Source organism: Glossina fuscipes, unplaced genomic scaffold, assembly GCF_014805625.2.
Source record: "Glossina fuscipes isolate IAEA_lab_2018 unplaced genomic scaffold, Yale_Gfus_2 1, whole genome shotgun sequence".
In the NCBI taxonomy this organism is placed as follows: Eukaryota; Metazoa; Arthropoda; class Insecta; order Diptera; family Glossinidae; genus Glossina; species Glossina fuscipes.
In genome coordinates this window covers 8908140-8932729 of record NW_023998415.1, presented here as the reverse complement: position 1 = coordinate 8932729, position 24590 = coordinate 8908140, and the positions used below count along the sequence as shown (strand labels likewise).

The window sequence follows — 24590 nt, the reverse complement described above, 5'->3', positions numbered from 1 at the left end:
TTCTTCTTTTCTTTAACAAACAATGACGATCCAACAGTATTAGTTAGCACACAATTTTCGTTATATAAAAATTTAAATAAAATTACAAAATAAATTATGCTTAAATATTAAACATTATAAAAAGAAAAAGAAAATTTACACAATACACAGAGACAAATACCAAAACAAAAAAACTGACATACGGGGTGGTATTAAATAAATAAATAATAAACTATTTTTTCATAAATAAAAAGAAAAAAAATTTCTTTTCTTGTTAGGATTTAACTCTGCTTTCAAGTTTGTTTGTTTTGTTTTGTTTTTTTTTTTTTTTTTGGATACAAACGGCTAAAGAGCTTAAAGAGCTAAATTTTTTACTTTATATATATATATATTTATTTTTTTTTTTTGTTGTTGCATGTTTTTTCATTTGTTTTTAAACATATTAAACATTATTTTCATGCTGAATCATTTCAGTACATTTTTCATTAGAGTTTTCTAGTTTAATACTTCTATAATTTATTAATTGTGTTAAATATATGTATTTTTGTTTTTTGTTTTTTTTTTGTTTTTTTATATCATTATATTATTATTAATATTAATATTATTATTTAATAATTAAAAATTAGCACAATGTTTATATAACTTTGTTATTCTATTCTCTGGTTTTGATAATTTGTAAAAATTTTGTATGTGTGAATTTTTGTTTTGTTTTTGTTTATTTATTTATTTATTTTTTTTTTTTTAATATTCAGCAATTACATTCCGTTTTATAGGAGAATAATTATCTATATATTAATAAAAATTGTATTTTTTTTATTTTTTTTTTTATTTTAAATTTTACTAAAGAAAGAAAGAAAGATATAGATAGAGAAAGTGAGAGTGAGAAGAAAAGAGAGAGAGAAAGAGAGAGGAAGAAGAGCGAGAAAGATAGAGAGAAAGTAAGGAAGAGAAGGAACGTAACAGCAATTGTTGTTTTTTTTTTTATGATCATTATTTAAATAAATATATAAACTCTACAAATATATATATAAGTATACACGATAATTATAATAATAAAAACATATACATATATATATGCTTTTACCTTTACGTCGTTTTGAATTTTTTTTTCTTTTGTTCTAATTTTCTATTCATTTTCAGCAATTGTGATTTGTTCTTGTTTTGTAATAACCATTGTTGAACTATTTCTCCTAAAAGAAACAAAATGTATTAGAAGAGAGAGTAGTGTTTATATATATATATATATATATATATATATATATGAGATGGAACATTTCAATTCGAAATTTGCGATGGTAACAGCATTTTTAGTTTTGTTTACTTTTTTTAATTAAGCTACAGATGAAGGCGTAAGTAAATTTTAAATAGATGATAGAAGTGGAAAGGAAAATAGAGTTTTAGTTAAATACAATTAAGGAAATATGAACATTTAATAGGTAAGCATATTAATGAAATTGACATAATTTTCAAAAAAAAAAAAAAAAAAAAAAATGTTCCATCCAATATATCCAAAATATTTTAGAATTCAAGAGAATGAATGAATTATCACAAGTTATCCACTCGCTATTATTTCGTTTTGTTGTGCTCTTATTTTGATGAATGCTTTTAATATATTGCAGAGAGAATGATTTCTTTTAATTTTTTACAATTTTTCAACTCTCCCTTCTTCCACCTCTCTCTCTCTCTCTCACATTCTTGCTCTGATTGTAACACTTCCTAATTACCACCGTGCCTGCACGTATAGGTGACACATCCCCTGAGTGACTCTTCATATAAAAAAAAAAAAAAAATTCTATCTTCACTTTCTTTTTTCCCTTTGCATAGAAATTAATTAATTAATTAATTCATGGCACATTTTTTTTAAAACCTAATTCCTCCGAATTTTCTTATGAAGATTTATAGCAAAACACTTTTTCTAAGAATTGAAAGTTAATATTTATAATCATAATGATAAAAATTTTACGTTTAATTGCGCTCTCGCGCATCGCAGCCAATTGAAAAACGAAAAGAAAAAGGCAACATCAAAATTGACCAATAGCTTGCAAATGATTAACCACTTAACTGTGTACGTCAGGGCTGGTCTGTCAGTCTGTCCGTCCTTTCCGTATTTCTGTATAAAATTTTTTTATTATGACTGTGTATTTGCCATAATAATAATACATTTTCGAAAATATTTTTACCATATTTTGACAAGTCGCTTCATCATAACCTAATTTCATATTACATATGCCGTGTACTTGAGTATACTAGTATATCGTTGAAGAGTACAACTAAGTTGGTTAGTTATAGTGCTGCTCCTCTAAATCTTTATTTATTTCGATTTACTAGTGAAATGTTTCACTTTAACTAATTTCCGACAATTGTCTAGTAATTTTGTGACGACTAAGGCCGCCTTTAGAGCTTACGTGAATCATTAAATGAGTTTTCCGCGTCAAAACTGAAGAATTCGATCACTATATAATGGAGAGACATCGATATGTCAACAATTAGCACAATATGCAATATTTTCTACAAGTAATAAAGAATTTATTTTATTTTTTTCTAAAAATAACAAAAAATAATTTAAAAAAATAGATTTTTGAAAATATTTGGCTTTTGGATCAAAAAAATTAAATTGTCTAAAAGTTTATCAATAATTAAGCAAGCGTACACGTAGCTTTCTTATAATTGTTAAATCTTTAACAGCCGTTTTGGGACTACTACTCTTATATATAAAAGAATGTTTAAATAAATGTGAAAAGTGTATACACATGAACTAGTTTTTCAATTATGCGAAAAATTATTTTCATGTAAAATTGACTTGACTAACTCTCATAGGAGTTAATTTATATCTAATCAATTATATGTACATAGAAAATGATGAAAATTTCTTAATTTAGAAAGCAGGCGGATGATGCAATTGTCGAAAAATTTCGAAAATAAACCTTGCATTTGGTGAACTAAATGCGTGAATAAAGTATATGTAAAAAAAGCCAAAGATTTGCTTGTGTTTGTACAATCACAATTAACATATAACTCCATATTTGCGTAAAGGAAGCGTGGACATCTCTAAAAACTTTTGACATGAATGCTACTCTATTGATTAAATTGAAAGAGTTATTAGCAACAAAAAAAAAAAAAAAAAATTAATTAAAAAAAATAAAAAATTGGTAAATTTTTTTTTTTTTTTTTTTTGTTTACGAAAGGCAAATGGAGAATGGCCAGGAACGCATCGCTTTCTATTAATAAGCTTGCTGACAGAGGGAAAACAGATTATGTCTAGTAACGGTAACGTTCAATTGAAAAACTTTAAAGGATCAAGTAAACAATCTATTACATAAAATTCTCTTTGGTATATTTTGTTCACTTGATACCGTAAAGTTCTATATATAATTTTTAGCTCCTTTCACTCTTTTTGGTTGCGATTGCCGGCGGGGGGAAAAAAAAACCTCTTTGTACTCGTTATTCGTTGAAAATCGTTATTCGTCTACTCGTTACTTTGTTTTTCAAAAGTGCAAACAAACTCTTTGCATTGCCCATACGTTATCCTTATTACAAACTTATTAATTACATTCATCAGGATTGTACGTCTAATCTCATTAACGTAATCATGGATGCAAATAGACGAACATTTCGAGAAATATCGAGTGGATTATATAAATTGATTATCATCATTCATTCTCTATTATTAAATGACTTGTGTATGTAAAGGGGGAGAGAAAGATAGAGAAAGAAAGAGAGAGAGAGGGAAAGAGAGAAGACAAGTACCATGTTAGAGGATTCATAGAAGTAGTACTGGTCTTCTTTTTCCACTACTTATTTATCCTTTTGCAGCATTCTTGCTTCTTTCTCAAGCGCGTTCTTCGTGCTGTTACCGTTATTACTTGGTTGTTAGAAAGCAAACGTTGTCTTGCTTCAGCTTATTTGCCAACATTTGCATTCTCGCTATTTTATATCGCTCTTAGTTGTTGGGAAATAATCTAAGTCAGTCTCATTTGTTAATATTTTCTTTTGTCACGCATTGCACGATTTCCATTGTTCGATGCTCTCCGGAACTTGATTTGTTTATTGGTTTGGTCTTGCTTTGCTTGCTTTTTGTCCTTCGTCTAATAAATTAACTCCAACGTAAAAACATGCAAATTGTTTCCAGGACATGATTATGTGTGTATATATGCATCTGTGTGTCTCTGTGTATTTGTGTGTATATTTGTGTGTATATTTGTGTGTGTATGTGTGTGTATGTGTGTGTTTGCGTATGTGTCTGCAAACAGGAGAGGTTCGTTTGATTATACATTAATGGGGATTGTAGTAGTGTTCATATGTAGAAATGTCTAACGCCGCATCTTAATATTATTTTTCTTTTTTTTCGAGTTTCTAAATTAGTTTAAGCACTGCTGATCAAATATTTGTCAAATTTCCTTTATAAAATAAAAAAATGGAAATAAAGTGAACATAAAAAATAAATGCGAAAATTTTAAAAAATGAAATTAATAAATAATATAACAAGTAAACGCACAACACACACATACACACACACATACACACACACACACACATGCACACATGCACACAAATAAACACATAAATGAATGGACTACAATTGTGAACATATACGACACATATACATATATGTTTTTTATAAAACATTGGCTACAATTTTCTACATGTTTTAAATATACATTGGTCAGATTTAATCATTTAGGTGGTATATCATTAATACCAAACACCATTCGATTTTACACAGCTACAGCGCGTATCATCAAATGAACCTCATTAGTCCTATAATCGATTATCTTTATAACTAATGTATCGATCGATTTGTATTATTATATTTTATACAGTCGAGACCATTAGGACTTGTTCATATCCCGATATAAAAAAATTCATTAATGCTAAGTAAGTAGGAAACCTGACATTCGCTCTGTGAAGAATAAATGTCATCAGAATCAATTGATTCGTATGTTTTGAGAATTTTTTCCGATATTAAATTAACCATCAAAATAATGTATAATCGTGAATTTTTGGACAAGATTGTGATTCGCCTCTTTGATTCTTCCCCATGTGAATCGCAAAATTCTTACAAAATTGTCTCCCCTCATGTTAATTTTTCCAAAATGTTTATATTCGTCTTTCAGCGAATTTTCGTTAAACATTTCATTTGTTTTATTCTAAAGAAAATACATACATCCTGCGGTAAATATTATATTGGATCGAGCAAATTAATTGATCGGTAAATCATTGTACTGAGTATATATCTAAAAAGTTCAATTTATTATAGCAATTATTACAACGTTCAGAATGCAAACTACGAACACATAATCATAATATATAATGGGCATCTTTCAGTGATATATATATAAAATAGAATAGGCGGGCGGAGGGGGACTCTATTTAATTGAGAAATTAATGAATAATTGAATATTAATTAGTGCTTCTTCTAAAAGCAATAAAGATTAAAGGAATTGAATTGGGCAAATAATTTCGATCAAATAAATAAAAAATTGAATTGAATTTCTTTGGCATTGATATGCTTCGGCGTATATAGAGTTTCCAATTGAAACGATCCATTAATGCATTGATTGATTGAGAGAAACAATAAAAATAAATGATGTATGCTCTTCTATCGAATAAAACTGAAAAACTGGAAAGGACTGGAATTAACATCTGTGTACATATAAATACATTTAATATAATTGGTTTTAAAGAGAAATGCAATGGAATATTCTTTCAGTTTCTAATAAACTATTAGAAGTGAACAGAGTGAGATAAATAATTATATATAATCCCCAACGACAATGGTTATTGCAGAGTGAATCGAATTCTAGTTTTGTATTAATAGCTTAATAAGCTTATGTGAACGTGATAAGAAATTAAGCGAGAGAGATATATGACAAAGTTTACTTAAACCGTTTCATTGTCTTCTTGTCTGTCTTCTTCTTCAGAAATTGCTTGTCTTTGGTTATTTCTCAAATTTCTACAGATTACGTTGTCTACTTTAAAACCTATTATTTATATCGCATATGATATAAGCGTCGCATCTAAAATTTTCCACAGAAATTTTGTTATTTGTTTTACTTTTTTTCTTTTTTTTTTTCTTTTGTTCTGTTTTGTTTTTTCGTTTTTCTTTTTCTGTTTTTTTTTTGTTTTTTGTTTTTTTTTTTTGTTTTTCTTATACAATTGTTAGAGCTCTACATGAACAAAGTTGAACAGCACATAATTTGTAATTTTTTACGTTGTTGTTGATTTAACAATGGTGAAAAGGTACCTTATAAGGATTAATTGAGTCATAGCAGATGGTCAAAGTTTTTTTATTACAGCGGAGATCTTCATACGTCCGTCCTTTCATCCAATAAATCAAATTTTATTTGCAATTTTCTATCTAAAGTTAAAATCGACCAAATTCAGCATGTTAGAGCTATTAGCGGTGTACTTTAATCTCTCGTTGGCAGCATAAAATTTCTACGAATGGTTAAAAAATGAATGAATGATTAAACAAAAGCGAAAAGAACGTTAAGTGAAGTTAATTAATAACATATTTTAAGCAATTTGAAAGAAATTCTCGTTTAGCAAATAATAGAGTGGCAATAATCGGAAAGTTCGTTCATTTTGCGACGTAAATTGAGTAAAATAAAGATAGCGCTTATAGTGTGACGCGGCTCGATTTTCGACTCTCTGACTTTTATCTCTGTTAACAATTAAATATTGAATTAAATGAATATTTTTGGTTTTTCATCGAATTTTTTTTTGTTGTTTTTTTTGGTTTCGATTCGTATTTTTTCAATTAATGGCCTGTTCGGTCATTTGAAGACAAAGAGTCTCCAATTGTTCGAGACTGCTAATGTCATTAAGTGCATTAGGCGGCGAAGAAGTTGACGAGGCCGCAATTACAATTTCATGGGATTGAGGTTGAAGTTGTTTGGTTGGATTTGCATTGGGTATGGAAGTAAAATTTTCATTTAATGACATTAACGTTAAATTAAGGGTTTTATTGTGATCACCACAACTGTTACAAATAGGGAGTACGTGATTTGGATGATGGGATGGAATCGAAGATGATTGTATTTTTGTTGTCGCATTACAATTACTACCATTGCTATTGCAAATATTGCAATGAATGACGCTATTGGAATTGCAGCAGACGCTGCCGACTGCCGCAGCAGCGGCAGCCAACAATTGCAATTGCTGTTGTTGTTGTAACAACTGCTGATGTACTAATAAATTATTATTCAGAAGATTTGTATTGTTATTGTTGTTTTTGTTGTTATTGTTAGTACTATTATTATTACTATTATTGGAGGTAATCAAAATTTGAGGTGTAGAGGACGTAGAGACTGTCGTTTGGTTAATTAATTGCTGTTGATCCTCATTACTAACCCCAGCTACAGCAGACGATAATTTTCTCTTTGGTACCGAAGATTGCTGTTGTTGCTGCTGTTGTTGTTGCTGTTGTTGCTGCTGCTGTTGTTGTTGTTCTAGTAAAGAAGAGCTGGATAAATTGTTGCTGTTGCTGTTTGTCATTGAGGTAAGACTGGCTTTTCTGGGCTGTTGACTTTGCTGCTGTTTTCTCAACATATTTTCCATTTGCAAGTCGTCAGCCGAATTTGACGATAGCACAGCTTGTCCCGCCTTGAAAACCATTTTCTGTGGATGCTGCGGTCCTCCAGCCACCATTATTAGGCTATTCAAAGAGCGTCTATGTTGCTGCGTTGGATTTGATGTTGCTGTCGGAAAGTGCTGTAACTGTTGTTGCATTTGCTTAATTTGTTGTTGTTGTTGTTGTTGCTGTTGCTGCTGTTGATGATGATGATAATTACTATAGGATGTGTTTTTATATTGATGGCTATTATTATTATTATTGTTATTATTATTATTATTGTTATTGTTGTTTGAATTGTTATGATATATATCGTAGTCCGTTATTTGGTTCTGCGATTGCTGCTGATGTTGCTGTTGCTGCTGCGCTTGTTGTTGTAAACAATTCAGAGAGAAAATTAAGGTATCATTCGAATTTTTACGATGATTAATGCGATCATTGCTGCCATTCTTTTGATCACTTTTCCGTGATTTACCGTTCCACCTACGGCGAAAGCAAAAATATTGATTATCTTTTCAATTCTTTCTTTCAATTCGCATTTCTATTCTAACCTGGGTTTACTCAAGCTGCCACTGCTGCTATTTTTAGTGTGATGCATTTTTGGTGGCAAGGACATTTTGAACTTGGATAGTTTAAATTTCATTTCCTTTAATTGATTGACATTGTTAACAAATGCCTCGTTGTGTAACATCCGATCAATAATCCATAAAATAACACTTATATTATCGTCATCTACCAGCGCGTACGGATCATTCTGGACAATTGAACAAACTGCGCGAAAAATAAAATTTTTATGAGCAAAAATTTACAGAATAAAAGCTAAATCTATTTATTTTACCCATATCAACTACTCTTAAAAATAGCAATGCCACATTGTCGTCACCCGTAGTTTGGGCTGTAGCCTCTATAGGTTTCATTGGTGTTAACACCACATTTGCCAACTCTTCTACGGCTGCCTGCAGCTTTAGCTGGCTACTTAACAATTCCTGTTCCATTTTCATTAAGTTACTGGCTCGATCTTTCAACTTCTCAATGCATAGAGCCAATTTGTGTGAGGCTCCTTTGGTGACACCCAAACTTTGCAAATAGTCCTCGCTAATATTTAGCATATCCTCGTACGTCATATTTTTAAAGAGATCGATGTATTTGTGTAAACGCAACGATTTAAGCCATAAACCAATACCGGACATACCGGCATTGCGCGTCTGAAACTTTATATAATTTGGTTTAAAATCATCGAGGCGCGTATCGGAGCCGCTGTTAGTAAGGGAACTACGGTGATGCTCAATAGAAAGTGAATAGCTACGCGGCTTATTGGCAAATTGTGCTAAATTTTCTGTAGAATTAGAACAATTGTCATTAACGGTGATTACCGACGAATTGGACGATGAGGCTGATGAAGACATAGTTTGCGTAGTAAGACTATTCGAGCGACGTGTTTTGAGAACCGCAAATTTACTATCCAAACTCCAACGATTTATGTCTAAGTGATCATTACAATTGCCCATAAGCATTGAAGCATAATCAACTTGTTGTTGAGACTAGAAGAGAATCAAAGAGAATACTGTTTACATATCATACATATCATGACAATACGTATCGGAATATAAAAAAGTAATAGATTTCAGACAAGACTACGAAATATTCGCTTTGAAGCAGTTACAGTTACGGTAGACATTCCATCGCCTAATGCCGGTTATAACTTCAATTTTATATATGAGAGTATGTTGCAAAGATCGTCAACTATCGGTTCAGTGTTAGGTTAACAAATATCCTTCTGAACGTATTCTCAGTCGTCACATCAGTCAAATACAAGGGCTTTCAAATCTTTCGTTTAGCGTAGCAACGAAAATTGATTTTATTTAATTTCGAGGAACAAATGAAGCAGCTTCTTGCGACATAGGTCGATGAAATGTCACTTGCAATGTATTTTTCGCAAATAAATTTGACTTGCGTTTAAGAACGATATATAATATGTAAAGAGAGTGCATTAGTAATATTTAGTAGAACGGTTCTCAACGTACCTGCAGTGGTCCCATATTTCCGTTATTATTACTACATGCATCACGATTATTGAGGCCGTTCGGATTAGGTTCAAAATCCAAAATTTCAGTACCATTCTTAGAGAATGACGTGTCATGATCCTCAACAATACCATTCATATTGCCACTGCCACCACAAGTACTGCTATTGTTAATTATATTAATGATTGGATTTGTTTGATTTCCAAATAAATTAGATGCAGGTACAGTTACAACAGACGAAGCGACTGCAGCTGCTGCTGCCACACCATTCACCAACGATGAACTGTTCGCATCTACGGTGACGGACAAGGAATCAACCAGAGCAGTGCCAATGGAAAGGCCTAAACTATTTTGACTAGAAGCTAATTCGTTTAGTGGAATACCATTCAAATTATCACAAAGTTGATCGGCAATTTTCGCCACACCGTTGACATTATTTGTAGATGATTTCGTTGTAACTAAACTGGACCAGTCTGTAGAGGTTAAAGCAACATTTGATCCGACTGTTTTAGATTGTCTACTAGGTGGTGCAATTGTTTGCCAATCTGTATTGCGTGCACCCATTACCATCGAAGGAGTGGCTGAAGTGCCATTACAATTATGTGTTAAATTAACTAGAGGCGGAGCCACAGAGTTACTAGAGGCTGTGGAAGAGATCGATGACAAAGCTGACGAAGAGAGGCTAGATGCCGCCGAAGAACCAGAACTGGTCATATTTGCGTTGCTGTTATCCAATAGATGGCCACTACTACCACTTGTCATGTTCAGATGAGTTGGCATATAATTCAGTTGCTGCGTACCCGCACTTAAAGCAGAACCATTACTTTTGTTATTACAAACTGTAGGAGGTACACATTGCTCTAAATGACGTAACCATACATTGAGAGATCTATAATGATTCAAAAAAAATAAATATATATATAAATAAAAGGAAAAAAAGAATTCCGACTCTCTTTATATGAATATAGTCTTCATAAAGTGCTACTCACTTTCGATCATCATTGGATACACCAGGATGTATCAGCGTATAGGAGAAGATCTGCTGCACTAAATCGATGGGAACAATTTGTCTCATTACATCCTTAACAGCTAACGGTATTAAGGATAAATAGACAATTTTAGCATCTTCGTTGCCTGGTTTAAGTAAAGGCAACATAGTCAATACCTCATCTAAAATTTCTTCTTTTCTTGTATACGATTTCCTTTCATCGTTAGTGGCGGTAATTTGAAAATCCGATCCGTAGCATGTCGTTAATGGATCTTTGTCAGGAGGCGAGTTTGACATTGTATCAACTAGATCTCCAATATGAAATGTTTTATAAGCGTTTAATAAATTTTGCAAATACGAAGGATTATTGGCATTCAATTCAATGACAACTGCGCTTAAATTAGATGTTTTACCCATGCTTTGGGTCAAAGTAAGATCAATGGAATATTGCAAGAGTTTCAAACTAGGATAACGCAAACGCTTCATCAGAGCGAACATGACAACTGTACGTTCGCAATCGTTCCATCTTTCAAAAAGATTCGTAACAGTATCCACTTGATCGGTAAAAAATGTATTGTTACCGTTTACTGAGCTCATCGCACTATTGTGTCCGCCATTACCCATATAATTAATATTGCCACTATCATTATTACTGCAGCTATTGTTACAATTATTGCCGGTGTGATTGAAGGTGATGTTAGTACTGCTGCTGCTGCTGCTGTTGTTGTTAGTTATCATTGTGGCATTTGTCGCGTTGCTCTCGCTTCCTGTTGTAATGTATTTCATATTGATAGCTTCAGTTTATTAAATAAGATCTTTACAGATGAGATTTGATTGATTGATACTTTTGCTTCGAATATTTCTTCTCTATTGCCTGTTAATTTTTCTTTTTGGTTTTCTATATAACAAATATTAACGGTTTGTTTTTTTGCTTGAAATAAATAATTTCTTTATATCTTTAGTTGACAGTGTCTATTGTGGTTAAAACATCTGAAAGAAAGGAAAACTTTTGATAATAAATAGTTTCTAAAAAAAAAAAAAAAAGAAAAATTAAATAATAAAACAAATAAAAATGTTATTGTGGTTCACGGTTCACGGTTCACGATTAAATACGCTACACCTACCCTACGGTTACTCATATCACGACTTTACAAAATGAGGTATTATATGAGGCGTAGTATCAAATTCTATGAAAATATATCAAAAACTGCGACTAGCAGATTGAACGCAAGATAGAGGAACAGACAAACACAGATCGATAAAATAATATAATAAAATGTAGGTACACGTCTCGAGTCCGTCTGGTCGTTATATACATCTACACAATCTTAACATGTCGTAGGCATAAGAAGTAAAGAGAAAATTGACGAAAAAATCGACTGTACAACCGTCCGGACGAAGCTTGGCTTGTTGTAATACGGTTTGTTGCAACCAAATAAAATGATCATTAAGCAAAGCTATTGATAATAACTGAGGCATTTGGAACGAAAAACAAGAGTGCTATGAAAAAAGTCATGATATTGTAAACTGACTGGCGGTGAGGGAACTTGGCCTCATTTAGCAACCATTTGCAATTTCAATCTGGAATCTCCTATCATCGCTGCCGTTATTGGTCGACATTATTCATTCCTATCGACATGGGTTTCAATAGATCAATTATTGTTGATTCAAGCAATGCTTGAATCATTCCTTTTTGTATTTAGCCTCAAAAGATCAATTTTCCATTCGACACCTAACGCATATTCTGTAAAAGAGATTAGAGACCTAATAGCTATTGTGCGGCGACAAATTGAATAAAATAAGATTGTTTTCGGCCAATCGGCCAAAATTTATTCGCCCACTTGAGCTTAGATCAAAAAAATAAATCCTAAAACGAAAACTTGAGATAGACACTAGCAAGTAGGATTCTCGCTTTTATTTATTTATTTTTTTTCTTAAAGATAAACTGGATTGGTGTAGATTGGTTCTTGGTGTAGACGCTTTAATAAAATTAAATATTTTATTGAGATCATTTATAATTAGCCCTAAAATTAATTCGATTAATCTAAATAAATTATTATATAACAATAAGAAATAAGAAAAATTATATTCGGTTGTGACCGAATATTTTATACCCGTCATCGTTATCTTAAGACGCAAATAAGTAAAAGAAGAAATGCTCTCATATTCATGTTCAATAATATGGAGTAGGCGCAGCCGGTTTTTTCTATTTTCGAAACGAACGAAAGTTCTTATCGAATAGTCGTGTGGGCGTTGTAAACGTGTCCTTTGAAAAGTTTATGTCACTTGCAAATTCTTTTGCAAATTTGTAGGCTAAAGAGAGAATGTTTGCCACAGACGGACGGACGCTTAGTTGCATTCCAAATTTAAAACTGCCCAAGAATTTATACACTTTATGGCGTCTTTAAGGGCTGTTTTTGCGCGCTACAAAGCTGTTGAAAAAAACACTAAATTGCGATTCACTATAATATTCGATAGGCGCGATACATTCTTTCCATTTTTCGACTGGTACAACAACTCAATTGATGTACATTGTTGTACATTTGCTATAGTTTATGAGTAGCGTGCACAACAAAACCGATTTTTTATTCTTGTTGAAAAACAGACTTGTTTTCAGTTTGCACGGTACTGTGGGTTTGTCCTTTGACCGATTCGAACCATTTTCAATACCAAACTGCGTACAAGAATTTCCAATGTTCCTGCCGATTTTGAAGTTGATAGCATCATTTTTGTGGGCAGGAGAATGTTTGCAATAGACGGACAACCGGACAGACAGATATGCTTGAATCGATTCAGAATTTGATGCTAAACAAGAATGTATACACTTTATGGCGGTCTCTGACGCTTAATTCTGGGCGTTGCAAACGTTTTAACAAAATGAATATACTCGTCATCCTTCGATGGTGGGCATGATAATATACTGTAAGTTATTTGACGTAGACTTCGTTTCAAAATAAATTAATCGTAGTTTTCATAAAATTTATGGATAAATTTCAAGCGATACTGTTCGGTAATGTAAATTGAGATTTTTGTTTATGTTCTTCGGTATTGACAGTGTGCTCTTGCAACCGTTCCCTTTCCTCACTCGCCACATTTGCATACATTCCCTTATTTCAATTTTCTTATGTATGCGCGAATCTAATTTATATACAAAAAAAAAAAAAAAAAAACACCAAATTTTGTTTATTTGATTTACGTTTGTTTACCCATTAGCCGTTTATAAATGTACTCGTACCGAAGCACACACATATTTACATGTTGGATATGATTAATACGAATTTAATGGAGCCTTTCTGCTATATTGGAAACCTACGTTTATGTGTTCGCAAGTACGTCCACAGCTGGTTAACTGAGAGTGTAGGTTGTATGCTGTTTGACTATTTCATTAGTAATTTGTTAAATAAATTATTTACATTGTGGAGCGTAAGGTCTGCGTATACATGTAGACAGGTGCGCGTACGCGTGCACTCGTTATACATTTGCTTTGTGCATTATTTAATATCCGTAGTTCCTTTTCTGTTTCTGTATAGGTATTAGCAATGACTATTCATATTACAATGGGCGTGACCGGTTATCTGATTCAAGTCCAGGTATGAATTTTATAGTACGCAGCAACGATGCGGGATAAATACAAATCTATGCTTATCGATGCTTGCGCTCGTAATTCTTTCTTTAAAACGCAAATGAATTGATTCTCCGACTCATTCATCCACGATTAGTGAAGAATTAATGAGAATTGCTTATGCGAAAGAATTTCGCTAATGACGTTTTCGAATATTTGACTTTAACTTTTATATCCCGTAGACGTTTGTCCGGCCCATTAATTCATGCGTTCAACCCACAGATCGCAGTAACCTACAGGTTTTTGGCGCAAGGACGAGCACTATTGAAAATTATTCGGACCGCAGTACCTTTCCACCACTACTCATATAACGTCTTATAAAAATTAGCGTCATTTTCAAAAATTCCCTTCTTAATAGTAATATTCGTTGTTCTATATTGTTATAAAAACTTTGGATCAGATGACGCAATTTCTTGCAACCTTTGTCATATAACCGCTCCGATGGAAACCGAACATTTTTATGGTAAAGAAGCCTACTGTTCACTATTTCTTGATGAAAATTCGTGTCATATATAAAATTTAACCTCCATGAATTTGGACCGCATACGTTTGTTTTTTGGATCCCAACCTAACATGGGTTCTAACGAAAAATAAGCCTTTTTTTTGCCAAAATGGGTCTAATTTTTAATATTTTTTAGGCCACACCATATAAAACGGCTCTCATGAGAGTAAATACTTCTATGACGACAAAGTCTAATCGATGCTTTGTTATGACGTAAGCAACTGCATAATAATAAAATCGTACGGAAGTAAATTAAGTCTGCCAGATTTGGACCACATTGGCTGGCGTTATGAGTATCCTTCAGTATGGGGGATTTCATGTAAATTATGCGTTTACATATATAAAAATAATTTATAATATATTGCTGTGAGGAATCTAATAGACGGTCGATCTGGCTCGACTATAGAATTCTTGCTTGTTTCACTGTAAAAAAGCAAAATTAGATCGCGAAATGACTAAAAAGGTAGTATGGGGAATGTTTCGGGAACATATCAGAAGTGAATATGGCGAAAGTAGATGCAAAAATTGTAGTCTTCAATATGCTTTTGGTACCGAAGCGGTCCGTCCGCTACTTGTAGCGATTAAAAAAGCATGCTCCTAATTGACCCCGAATACGATTGAACGACTAGAAATTGGAGTTAACCTCAAAATTTCATTCAATCACTTTTTTCAAAATGTTGGCAGCTCTTTTATGTTCAAAATTTATTCGTTTTCACTATTATACATATAGAGATAATATTCCGTTTCACGTCGAGTACGCGTGAACACGTTACACATTCTTTCTGGTATAATATATATAATGTTAAAGTTCTGCAATACTTTCGTTTATACGGCAGATTGCTATAATTGGAAAGATTTTCGCTTCGTTTGTTGATGATGTTTTGATATTTAAGTGAAATTCGAAATAAAGAGAGCGGGAAATTGTTTATCGTAAAAAAAACGGAAATGCAATAGACTTTTAACGATGAAAATATTTAATCAGAAGCAAACGAGATTTATTATGAAAATTCTGTGTAGAAATTATATAGCAATAAAAAGTAGGATGACACAAAATGTACTCTTTTTCAAGGCCTATGCTATCCATCCATCCATCTATCTAATTTGCTTCGATATTCTGTTTATACTACTTTTTTTTATAAATTTTTTTCCGATATTTGTCTGATCAAGAGTTTAGTTTTTATAAAAAAAACAAGTGATAATGAAAAAAGAAAAAATTACTATTTTTTTTTTTTTGCCCTCTGCACTCCTCTTCTTAAGTCTTAGCATTAGTATTGCGAATCTTCAGCGATGCGCTGGAAAATCGAATGAGAACATTTGAAATTGGTTGTTTGAGAATCAGATGGAAGTAACTAAGGACATTATAGTCGGGCAAAGGCGACTGTTAAATACCCTTGAAAAGTTCGTCTAGTACAATTATTCATTTGTTTTGGTAATTATACACAAAAAATTTCGCATTATTTTCATGATATCCCCATTATTTAAGATAGGGTCTAAATGATATAAGTGTGTGATCGAAATTCCCTATTGTGAATTCTATTTGCTGAATTGCTACTATGGATCAATTGTCATCATAAAATTATTAACAAATAGACGTTTTTTGCATATTCAGTTTACACTTCGTGGGAATCCTTATATGTGGTGGTATTCAAAAAATAGATCTACATGGTCCAAATTCGGGAAGATTGATTTCTTTGTCAATATTCTCTTCTGGATCAATTTTCACCATAAAATATTGAAAATTATATCTATTTATTCTACAAAGTTTCAGTTTTCATAGAAACGGTTATATGCCAAGGGATTGAAAAAATTATCCTATCTGATCCGAAGCTTTCGCAACAATTTAAAATGCCGAAAAACTATTGCTAAACGATTTTTTCGCGAAATTTTCAACATTACGCTATTCTTTAGAAGCCATTATATGCGGAATGATTGAAAAAATGTTCCGATTCAAGCTATTTTCAACTGCACTCGTCCTTGGACCAAAACGCGTTAGTATACGTAATTTCATCAAAATATTTCGAAAATTGTGATGTTAGTACGCGTTACGTACGTTCTCATAAACTTAATATGGCTAGTACCACAAGTTATGTAGGGTACAAAAATCACACAATCTTGTCAAAATCGCTTTAAAATATTTGTACTTGTGTGTTCGATGATAAAAAGAAGAATCTGAAAAATTCAGCAAACACGAGAACTTCTTTTATCTTTTTGGAAGCCTTACATTAGTCGATAAGAGGTCACACAGTTTGCTCATTACAAGTAAAATATGTTTTGCGCGAATCGCTTTCTACGTTAATTTTGAAAAGAATGCCTCGATAGTTTATCAAATAAAATCGATATAGACCGGAAGCGAATCTCTCTCTAATCCATTTACAACACATACTAATTATAAAATATACTTTAATGATGATACATGCACAAAAAAACACACTCACATAACAAAGACTTAACTCATTATATGTTGTTCTACATCTGCAGTTAAAGTTTTTTTTTTTTTTTCTTTTCTTAAGGCAAAGTCTAAATCATTATAATAGAAAAATCTCTCAAAAAGTAAAACAAAGAATAAATTATCATTTAATTTTATTAATTTCTGTTTCCATGATTCTTTCTCTATTTTTTTTTTATAACTTTTGCTTATTATCTTTCGCTTGGTCTGTTAATCTAGTTTTAGAAATAACGTGTAAACGAAATAAGAATATGATGGCAATGGGTAAACGAAGCTATTACCAGAGAACTAATATTTAACGATAATTTCATTACAAAACGAAAAGAATCAATGATCTTAACAAGTTTTTATGATTTCTATAATAATCAGTTTTGAGTGATTAAGGGCGTAGAAATATTGAAATTATTTAATATATCAAAATCTCATATGAACAATGATTTCCAATATATTATATGATTTTGAAGGTTATTATTTGAAACCAAGAATTGATTATCCTCCCCATCCTGCTGAGCAAATCAATACAAAATCAAAGGTTGCACCGCTTGTGGTACAAGTTTAAGTTTGCTCGGATGTACTGTAAGGTGTACTTTAAGAAGGGCTTACCCACCTTTGATTTATTATATCAGAAGATGATTCTGAAACGATCTAAGCTGGTCTGTCTGGCTGATGTAAATTTGCGCTCAACTTGCAGGATGCAATTTTTGAGACGAAAATGGTTTGAATCGGTCCACTTTTTCGACCACCCCCCTCGATATAACGCTCTATTTTGAAAAGTTGTAATTTTCAAAATTTATCGAGAAACGTGATGAAGACAATAGTATTCCTGCATTCCGGCATTGGTGTGAAAACTTTTTTTAATCCCCTCTCATATAACGAAAACTGAAGTTTATGTAACAACAAGAGGTAATTTTCAATGCTTCATGATGAAAATCAGATCGTATTAGGTGGTTGTGTTAATTTTGGTAATTTCTTCACTTAAAAAACAGCAGCTCTTACATGATGTGGCCGAGCCGTGTCATGCAAGAGAATGACTTTGCATCTGTTCACCTCTATTGCTGCCCTTCTTTGCAAAAAAAACATAGTTCAATTTGTTTAATTGACGTTGGCAGACACCTGCAGTAACAGTTTCATTCGTTTTTTGCATCTCGTAAGACACGACATCCTGTTGACCCCACCATACACGCACAACTAAACTTTAGGGCCAGGAATACTTGGGGTTACCGTAGTAAATGCACTTGCCATCGCTAGCCGCAATATGCCACAGAAAACTCTTCTCCTCCCTGTGCATTTTCAGTCAATTCTTATGATAGCCATTGTCCCTCCTTTTGGATCTTTCTCGTCGCATGTAAACGTCTACAAGTAATTGATTCATCAAGTGGTGAACTTTTTGAAAGTTCTTTGAGAGTTTGAGCTGGATTTTCGTGCAACAAATCTTGAATTTCACTGTCTTCGAGCTTTTTTAGTTAGTGTTCTTTGTTATTAACGCCAATATCACCACTTTTAACCCGATGAAACTTAGACCGACAATTGGGTTATGATGGAGCAGCATCACTGTTATTTTATGCAGAGAGAGATCAAAAACACCGATGTGAATCGTTATGTGCATTGGTATTTTTCATTTTTACGTGTACAAGTCGCTAGCGAAAATTAACGCAACCACCGAATAATAGTAAATTAATATAAAAAATTAACTGCATCGAATTTGCACTATTTAGGACTATTTTTTGAATCCTACACTACACAAGGATTTTCACGAAAATTGATCCTTTATACGGCAGAAAAGTCCAAGTTTTAATATGTTATAATGAAAATTCATCCATAGTAAATAGATATAAAAATGAACTCTACAAAATTGGGACCACGTACGCCTATTTTCGGATCCCACCCTATATAAGGATTTTCAATATAATTTTTATGTTCTATGGCAAAAATAACAATTGAATTAGAAAATGTAGTGTAAGGGTATTTAATCGTCGGCCTAGTCCAACAATAATGTTTTCAGTTGTTATAATTATAAATGAAAGCAAGTAGTATTAGAGATTTTAATGGTGGCGAGTACGCGAAATTCAATCTCGAATATAATTTTCTTACTTTTTTTTTTTTTAATTTGTATATGACCAAACACTGTATGCATAATGCGGTAATGGTCGCAGCAAAGGAAAGGAAGAAGGGAAAAGAGAGGCAGAGAAGTGGTGGTCGGAGCCTAATAAGTGTGAATTCAAACGGCAACGGTTATACATACACCTATATACCCACTGAACACTAAGTACAGCTACCACCAAAGTCGACAAACTCTACCTCATGGAGACTTGTACCCACGAACACTGACTTGGTAATCGCGATTCTTACGTATTTGGTTAGTTTTGGATATAAGTCAGAATATTCTATTCTGTTCCCTAAATTGAAATATTTCATTAAAAATCTAATGCAATTTTTCTATTCTAAACATTCGTCTAATACACATATATACAAGAGAACAGTATAAGAAATTACATTTAAAGATAATTTTTACAAAATTAAGAAGCCAATTAAGTAAGTAGCGATCGTACACAGGTTTATGTGGATATATATTTGTTTGCGTATCATAAACAAAAACTGTTATTAAAGGAATAATGAGAATATAAACAACAAATTAATACTCAGGGCGCTTTAAGCACACATATAGATTGCCATAGATATGTATTGATTTTGTCCGTTTAATACGATTTCAATCGTAATCGATGAAAAAATATGTAAAAAATATTTCAACATTTAAAAAATATTAAGGAAACTTCTACATTTTCTATTTTTGCGTGATCTAATCTTACTTCATATTTCGTTTGTTTTTGTTTTTTTTTTTCTTTTTTTTTGCTTAATATTAAAATCACTCATCATTGTCTTGTTCATTAAAATAACTTTACGTTTAAGAACTTTGAACTTGAGCTATTGAAAGCAATACATATTTTCCATACGCATATACATATACACACGCAGCAAGCATTTGATGAATTTACACCGTTTTGAGAGCTAGACAAAGTCCGTTTTCTCTTCTATGTATGATATCAATGATAATAACAGGCATTGATGGAGCCTCTTATTATTGTTATTATCGTCCGATTAATTATGAGAGACGAGATTACACTGTGCATACATACATTTTTATTTAATTCTTGTTTCTTGAGCTTTGACTCATTCGTTTGCAATTTCCTTGCAAATATCGTATATACATATATATATATATACATATACATATATACATTTGTATGCATATGGATATTTCAAACATTTAAAGGAGGAAATATCCGATTATTTCAAGCTAACCTCAATGATTTAAAAGAAAAGAGCCAAAGCTTATTTAAAGGGTAACGGTAAAAATGTTCTCATTTGAAAATATGCCATAATATAGTAGTTTTACTTACTTTTTTTTTTTATATATAAATTTGTATTCATTAAAAACATAATTTTGGTATGACCCTCCTTGTATATCCTTAATAATCCTATTTCGATGAGTTTCTCCAGGAAATCAATGTCAGTTTGTTTGTATTGGAAGCATTCTCTGAGCGACGTGTATTAATTACATATGAAAAAGAAAAAAAATTATATACATCAGTCACATTATTTTATGGGATATGCTTTATAGAGCAACATTTCATTTAAATATTTTGATCTAAAGTTTCTCTCTAGTTAGTTGCCTTTTTTTTTTTTATTCTTTCCATATTTAATAACACTTTTATCATAATTATTTAATGATTAACAAACATTGTGCTTTTTAATATGTATTTACTTTTAAATATCATAAGCAAAGAAAACATATGCAAGCACTAATAAAAACCAAACCACCGATAAGATATGTTGGATATAATTGCATGAAAATAAGTAATATAAACGACTTTTACACAAAACATCTCTAATTTCCACACAAAAGAATTTCAAAGTTTAATAAAATGTAAAAAACAAGAAAAAAAAAAAAAATAAATAAAGTGATCAACAAACGATAACTGCGACTGGTACACACAATCAACTAACTAATGAGGTGGAGGCAAATGAAAGCGTGATTCAAGTTTAATAAGTAAATTTTTTTTAAGGAAAACATTCGAATTACCGTTACTGTTTAGATAGACAGAAAGAGAGAGAGAGACAGAGAGTGAGAGAAAGAGAGAGACCGACAGAGAGAAAAGTTATGCCAGACAAATTTAGAGATAACGGGAAAAAAATGAAAGAAATGATACATTAACCGTCTTCATGGAGAGTTGCCCAAAAATCCATATAATAGTAATGATCGTTGCATATTTATTATACACGTTTGCTTGCCAAAACAGCAAGTGTTCTTATAATGGAATGGGTCAATGTATAATATGACAGTAAAAGAGAAAATGAAAATCCATTTATAAGAGTTATAGGTATAAAAAAAAAAAAGGAAAAAGGCATGTATTATGCTTAAAGTAAGCAATTACATTACGAGAAAAATCATTGATGCCGATATTTATTTATTTGTTTTTCTCATATTTTAGCAGGTAGCTAAATACAATTTCTCTTTTCTTCGAGAATTTTTTAGTATAATGTCGTTGCTCCGAAGGCTTGAAAAATTAATATTCTCCTTTGTCATTGTTATTGCTGTTTACACCGCTACATGTATGTCCACGAATAGTATGAATGTGTCATATGTTTTTGTTTGTGTTTTTCCTTCTTCCGTTATTTTCTTGTAATCGTGTCTTTGTTAGAGTCACTGTTACCGTTGTTTTTGTTATTTTTGCAGTTACACTTGTTTTTGTATGAATTTTCGTAGTCTTCTTGAAGTTTCTTTTCGACCTGTTTCCATTTTCCCATCATCACCAAACCAAAGCCACTAAACTTTTATTTGCATCCACTCAATTAGAGCAACAACAGTTGTATAATATATTTTCATTTATGTATATGTGTGCTTATTAGCATATATGTATGCACGATGGTGTGTATATATGTATATACGATACAATAATAACAATCTATAAAGAAAAACAAAAAACAAGTACAAGTATACTAAATAGAAATTGTTGGATATAGCACGAGAACAACAACAGCAACATAACATAACAATAGTACTAATCTATTTTCGCAGTACAAATCTGCTTACTTTTCTCTCTGTATATTGGGCCGTTCCGATTTTCTCGACGTTAACTGCGCAGCTAAACCTTGAAATAATTTTTTTTTCAATTGTGTTGCAATTTTGCGAACAATATTCCGTCTAATCACGTTTTAATATTTCTTTGCGTACATTTGCTTTCATGTCCACAGATAAATTGTTTCTTATTTCTTCACTTTTGTATATATATTAAATAGGTTACATTTTATGGGAAACTATATTATTTTCTTTCTCATAGATAGTGGCAGAGCAAACAGCCTTTTCTCACCTTATTTTTTCTACTTTCTGCTTTTCTCTTTTTTTTTCTTTTTTTTTTTTACTTTACTGCAACACCACAATTCCTTTATTTCCACTAGATCTTTTTTTTTCAACCACATTTAATTTTACTCTTACATTTTGCACTTTCCGCATTCGGCTACATTTTATTTAAATAATTTGCACATAAATTCCTGTTATTGATTTTAATAAAAAATTTTCACCAATTTTCTTCTCTTTTGTCTTCTTTTATAAATCTTCAGTAGGTGAATGTATGTGTTTGCCTAAGGTTTTATTTCCTTTCTTCTTATTTAAGACAATGCTGCCAGATCTAAATACGATTATTGAAAAGGAAATCAAAGTTATTACCACTTGCTGCAGGAAGAATACTTTCAAAAGGAGATAAGGATGGATTCTAATTTTCGATGTAAATGATACGACTTCTAATATATATTTTTAAAAAAAATCGAAATTCAACAGTAAAGTGTATGTTTCCACGTTATTATATAAACAAAATAAGCAAGCTCTACTGCTTCAAAAGTTAATTAACAAAGGGTAACTCTGTCTCTCATATAATAACTATGACGAAATTAGGAAATCGATTACGATAACAGCGAAGTCTTGAATCAATAATTTCTTTGGTTTGTGTCGAAAATTTCCTGCTTGGACATCAAAATGTATATATTTAAATTCTTCAAATTTTTAAACTTTAGCTGTAATCATAATCACAGCTGATCAGGCTAGCTCACAATGTAAGAAAATTGTAAAAGTGCGTTTAAAGAGCAATTAACTGTTGTCTTATATGATATGCAAAACATATTTTGTTCGTATTGCTAAATTATTTAAAAAGTTCTTAGTTTTGTTTCTACGTATCTGTCAATGTCTGTCTGGAGCCATAACGTTTAGTTTTTGTATAACATCAGATCTATTACTTCCGCAGACGTCGAAAAATGAACAGTCTTATAACTGTGAACTTATGTTCATATTCAAAAATATCCGCTGCCCACAGGCACCAAGAAATACTAAACCGAAAGTCATTTTGACACTTGTAAATGTGAAGAAACTATTTATTACTTTAAGTACGGCCAGAAATAATTTTAATAGCGGCTTAAAGTACTGTGTGTTAAAAGAAGAAACCAAGTGCGCACGACAGGCAACTTGGCCAATACATGGAATGCAAAATTTAGTTGCGAAATATATGTTATGTGTAGCTTAAATAATTTTCCACGCAAAGATTTTAGTGTAATAAAGATTTCAATGTTAGTTTCCATCCACCGAAAATGTACGCAAGTTGGATGCGACTTACGTATTTGGCGAATTGTAGAGACAAGACCATATAGTGTTTTTATTTATGCAAAATTTTGTAATTAAAAATTGATACCACTTTGCTTGTCTTGTAACGATGCTGATGCATCAATTCATTGTTCAATTTTTTGTTATTATTATTTAATTATTTTTTACTTTTTCTCTTATTATTATTATTAAACATATACTGCTATGAAATGTAAAATGATACAAAACATTGTAACAATGTCGCCTTCCATAAAGGGAAAACAAGCAATAATGATATGGGTGGTATCGTGGATATATAAGCTATAGCTCATAGGCCTATTCCATATTTACTCCATGTCAAAAAAAAAGCTGTAGATGAAGAAATTTAGTTTTATAAAAGCTTACATCTAAATGTCTGCTATTTGGCAAAGAGGAAAGACTAATTCATATTAATCTTTTTTTTCTTAAATGTCTTTAAAAACGTTGCATTGCTCTGCCTAATAGAAGAATCAGCTTTACTTGATAATATGGTATAAAACTTTACTCTAATTAATATTAAATTTCAATAACTGTTAGCAGAAGTTATCGATAAGTTTTTGTATTCTTGCAAGTCATTTAGTACTATGTAGATTAATTTGAAAAATTTTAGACAAAGAATTACATCAAAATCTCTACCTTGCTGCAAGAACTAATAAATCTTTGACATCTGTCAATATTCAGCAAGAGTTCTTAGTTGTTTTCTTTTGCAAAATTCCTGTGAATGAGTCGAAATCAACGAAAGACGATTTTTTTTCTAGTTGTCAATTGTAGAAGCTATCGATCTTTATT

The 24590-nt window shown here is 31.6% G+C and overlaps 1 protein-coding gene across 3 annotated transcripts; it reads right to left on the bottom strand.

Annotated features, from left to right (window-relative positions):
• Nucleotides 1-1843: 1843 nt before the first annotated feature.
• On the bottom strand, nt 1844-22702 carry LOC119644906 (protein Smaug). Of its 3 annotated transcripts, XR_005248587.1 has the most exons (9): nt 22227-22695; nt 20533-20669; nt 10566-11554; nt 9577-10465; nt 8391-9093; nt 8104-8323; nt 7333-8035; nt 6224-6417; nt 1844-4376 (listed from the first exon to the last, which is right to left on the bottom strand). XR_005248587.1 is itself a non-coding variant. In XM_038044627.1 (7 exons), the coding sequence occupies exons 3-7, from the start codon at nt 11348-11350 to the stop codon at nt 6736-6738; spliced, it is 3897 nt and encodes a 1298-aa protein (XP_037900555.1). In that variant the 5' UTR covers nt 11351-11554; nt 20533-20669; nt 22227-22702; the 3' UTR covers nt 6442-6735. The 3 variants fall into 3 exon arrangements, 2 of the variants coding, with proteins under 2 accessions (XP_037900555.1, XP_037900556.1); XM_038044627.1 differs by lacking the exons at nt 1844-4376; nt 6224-6417 and having other exon boundaries at nt 6442-8035; nt 22227-22702; XM_038044628.1 differs by lacking the exons at nt 1844-4376; nt 6224-6417 and having other exon boundaries at nt 6442-8035; nt 22504-22702.
• Nucleotides 22703-24590: the final 1888 nt, after the last annotated feature.

Coding starts and splice junctions, on each gene's coding strand:
- LOC119644906 (XM_038044627.1), bottom strand. CDS start 11,350: ATGAAATACATTACAACAGGAAGCGAGAGCAACGCGACAAATGCCACA. Junction 10,466..10,565: donor GTATCCAATGATGATCGAAA/GTGAGTAGCACT, acceptor GAATCATTATAG/ATCTCTCAATGTATGGTTAC. Junction 9,094..9,576: donor GAAATATGGGACCACTGCAG/GTACGTTGAGAA, acceptor ATTCTCTTCTAG/TCTCAACAACAAGTTGATTA.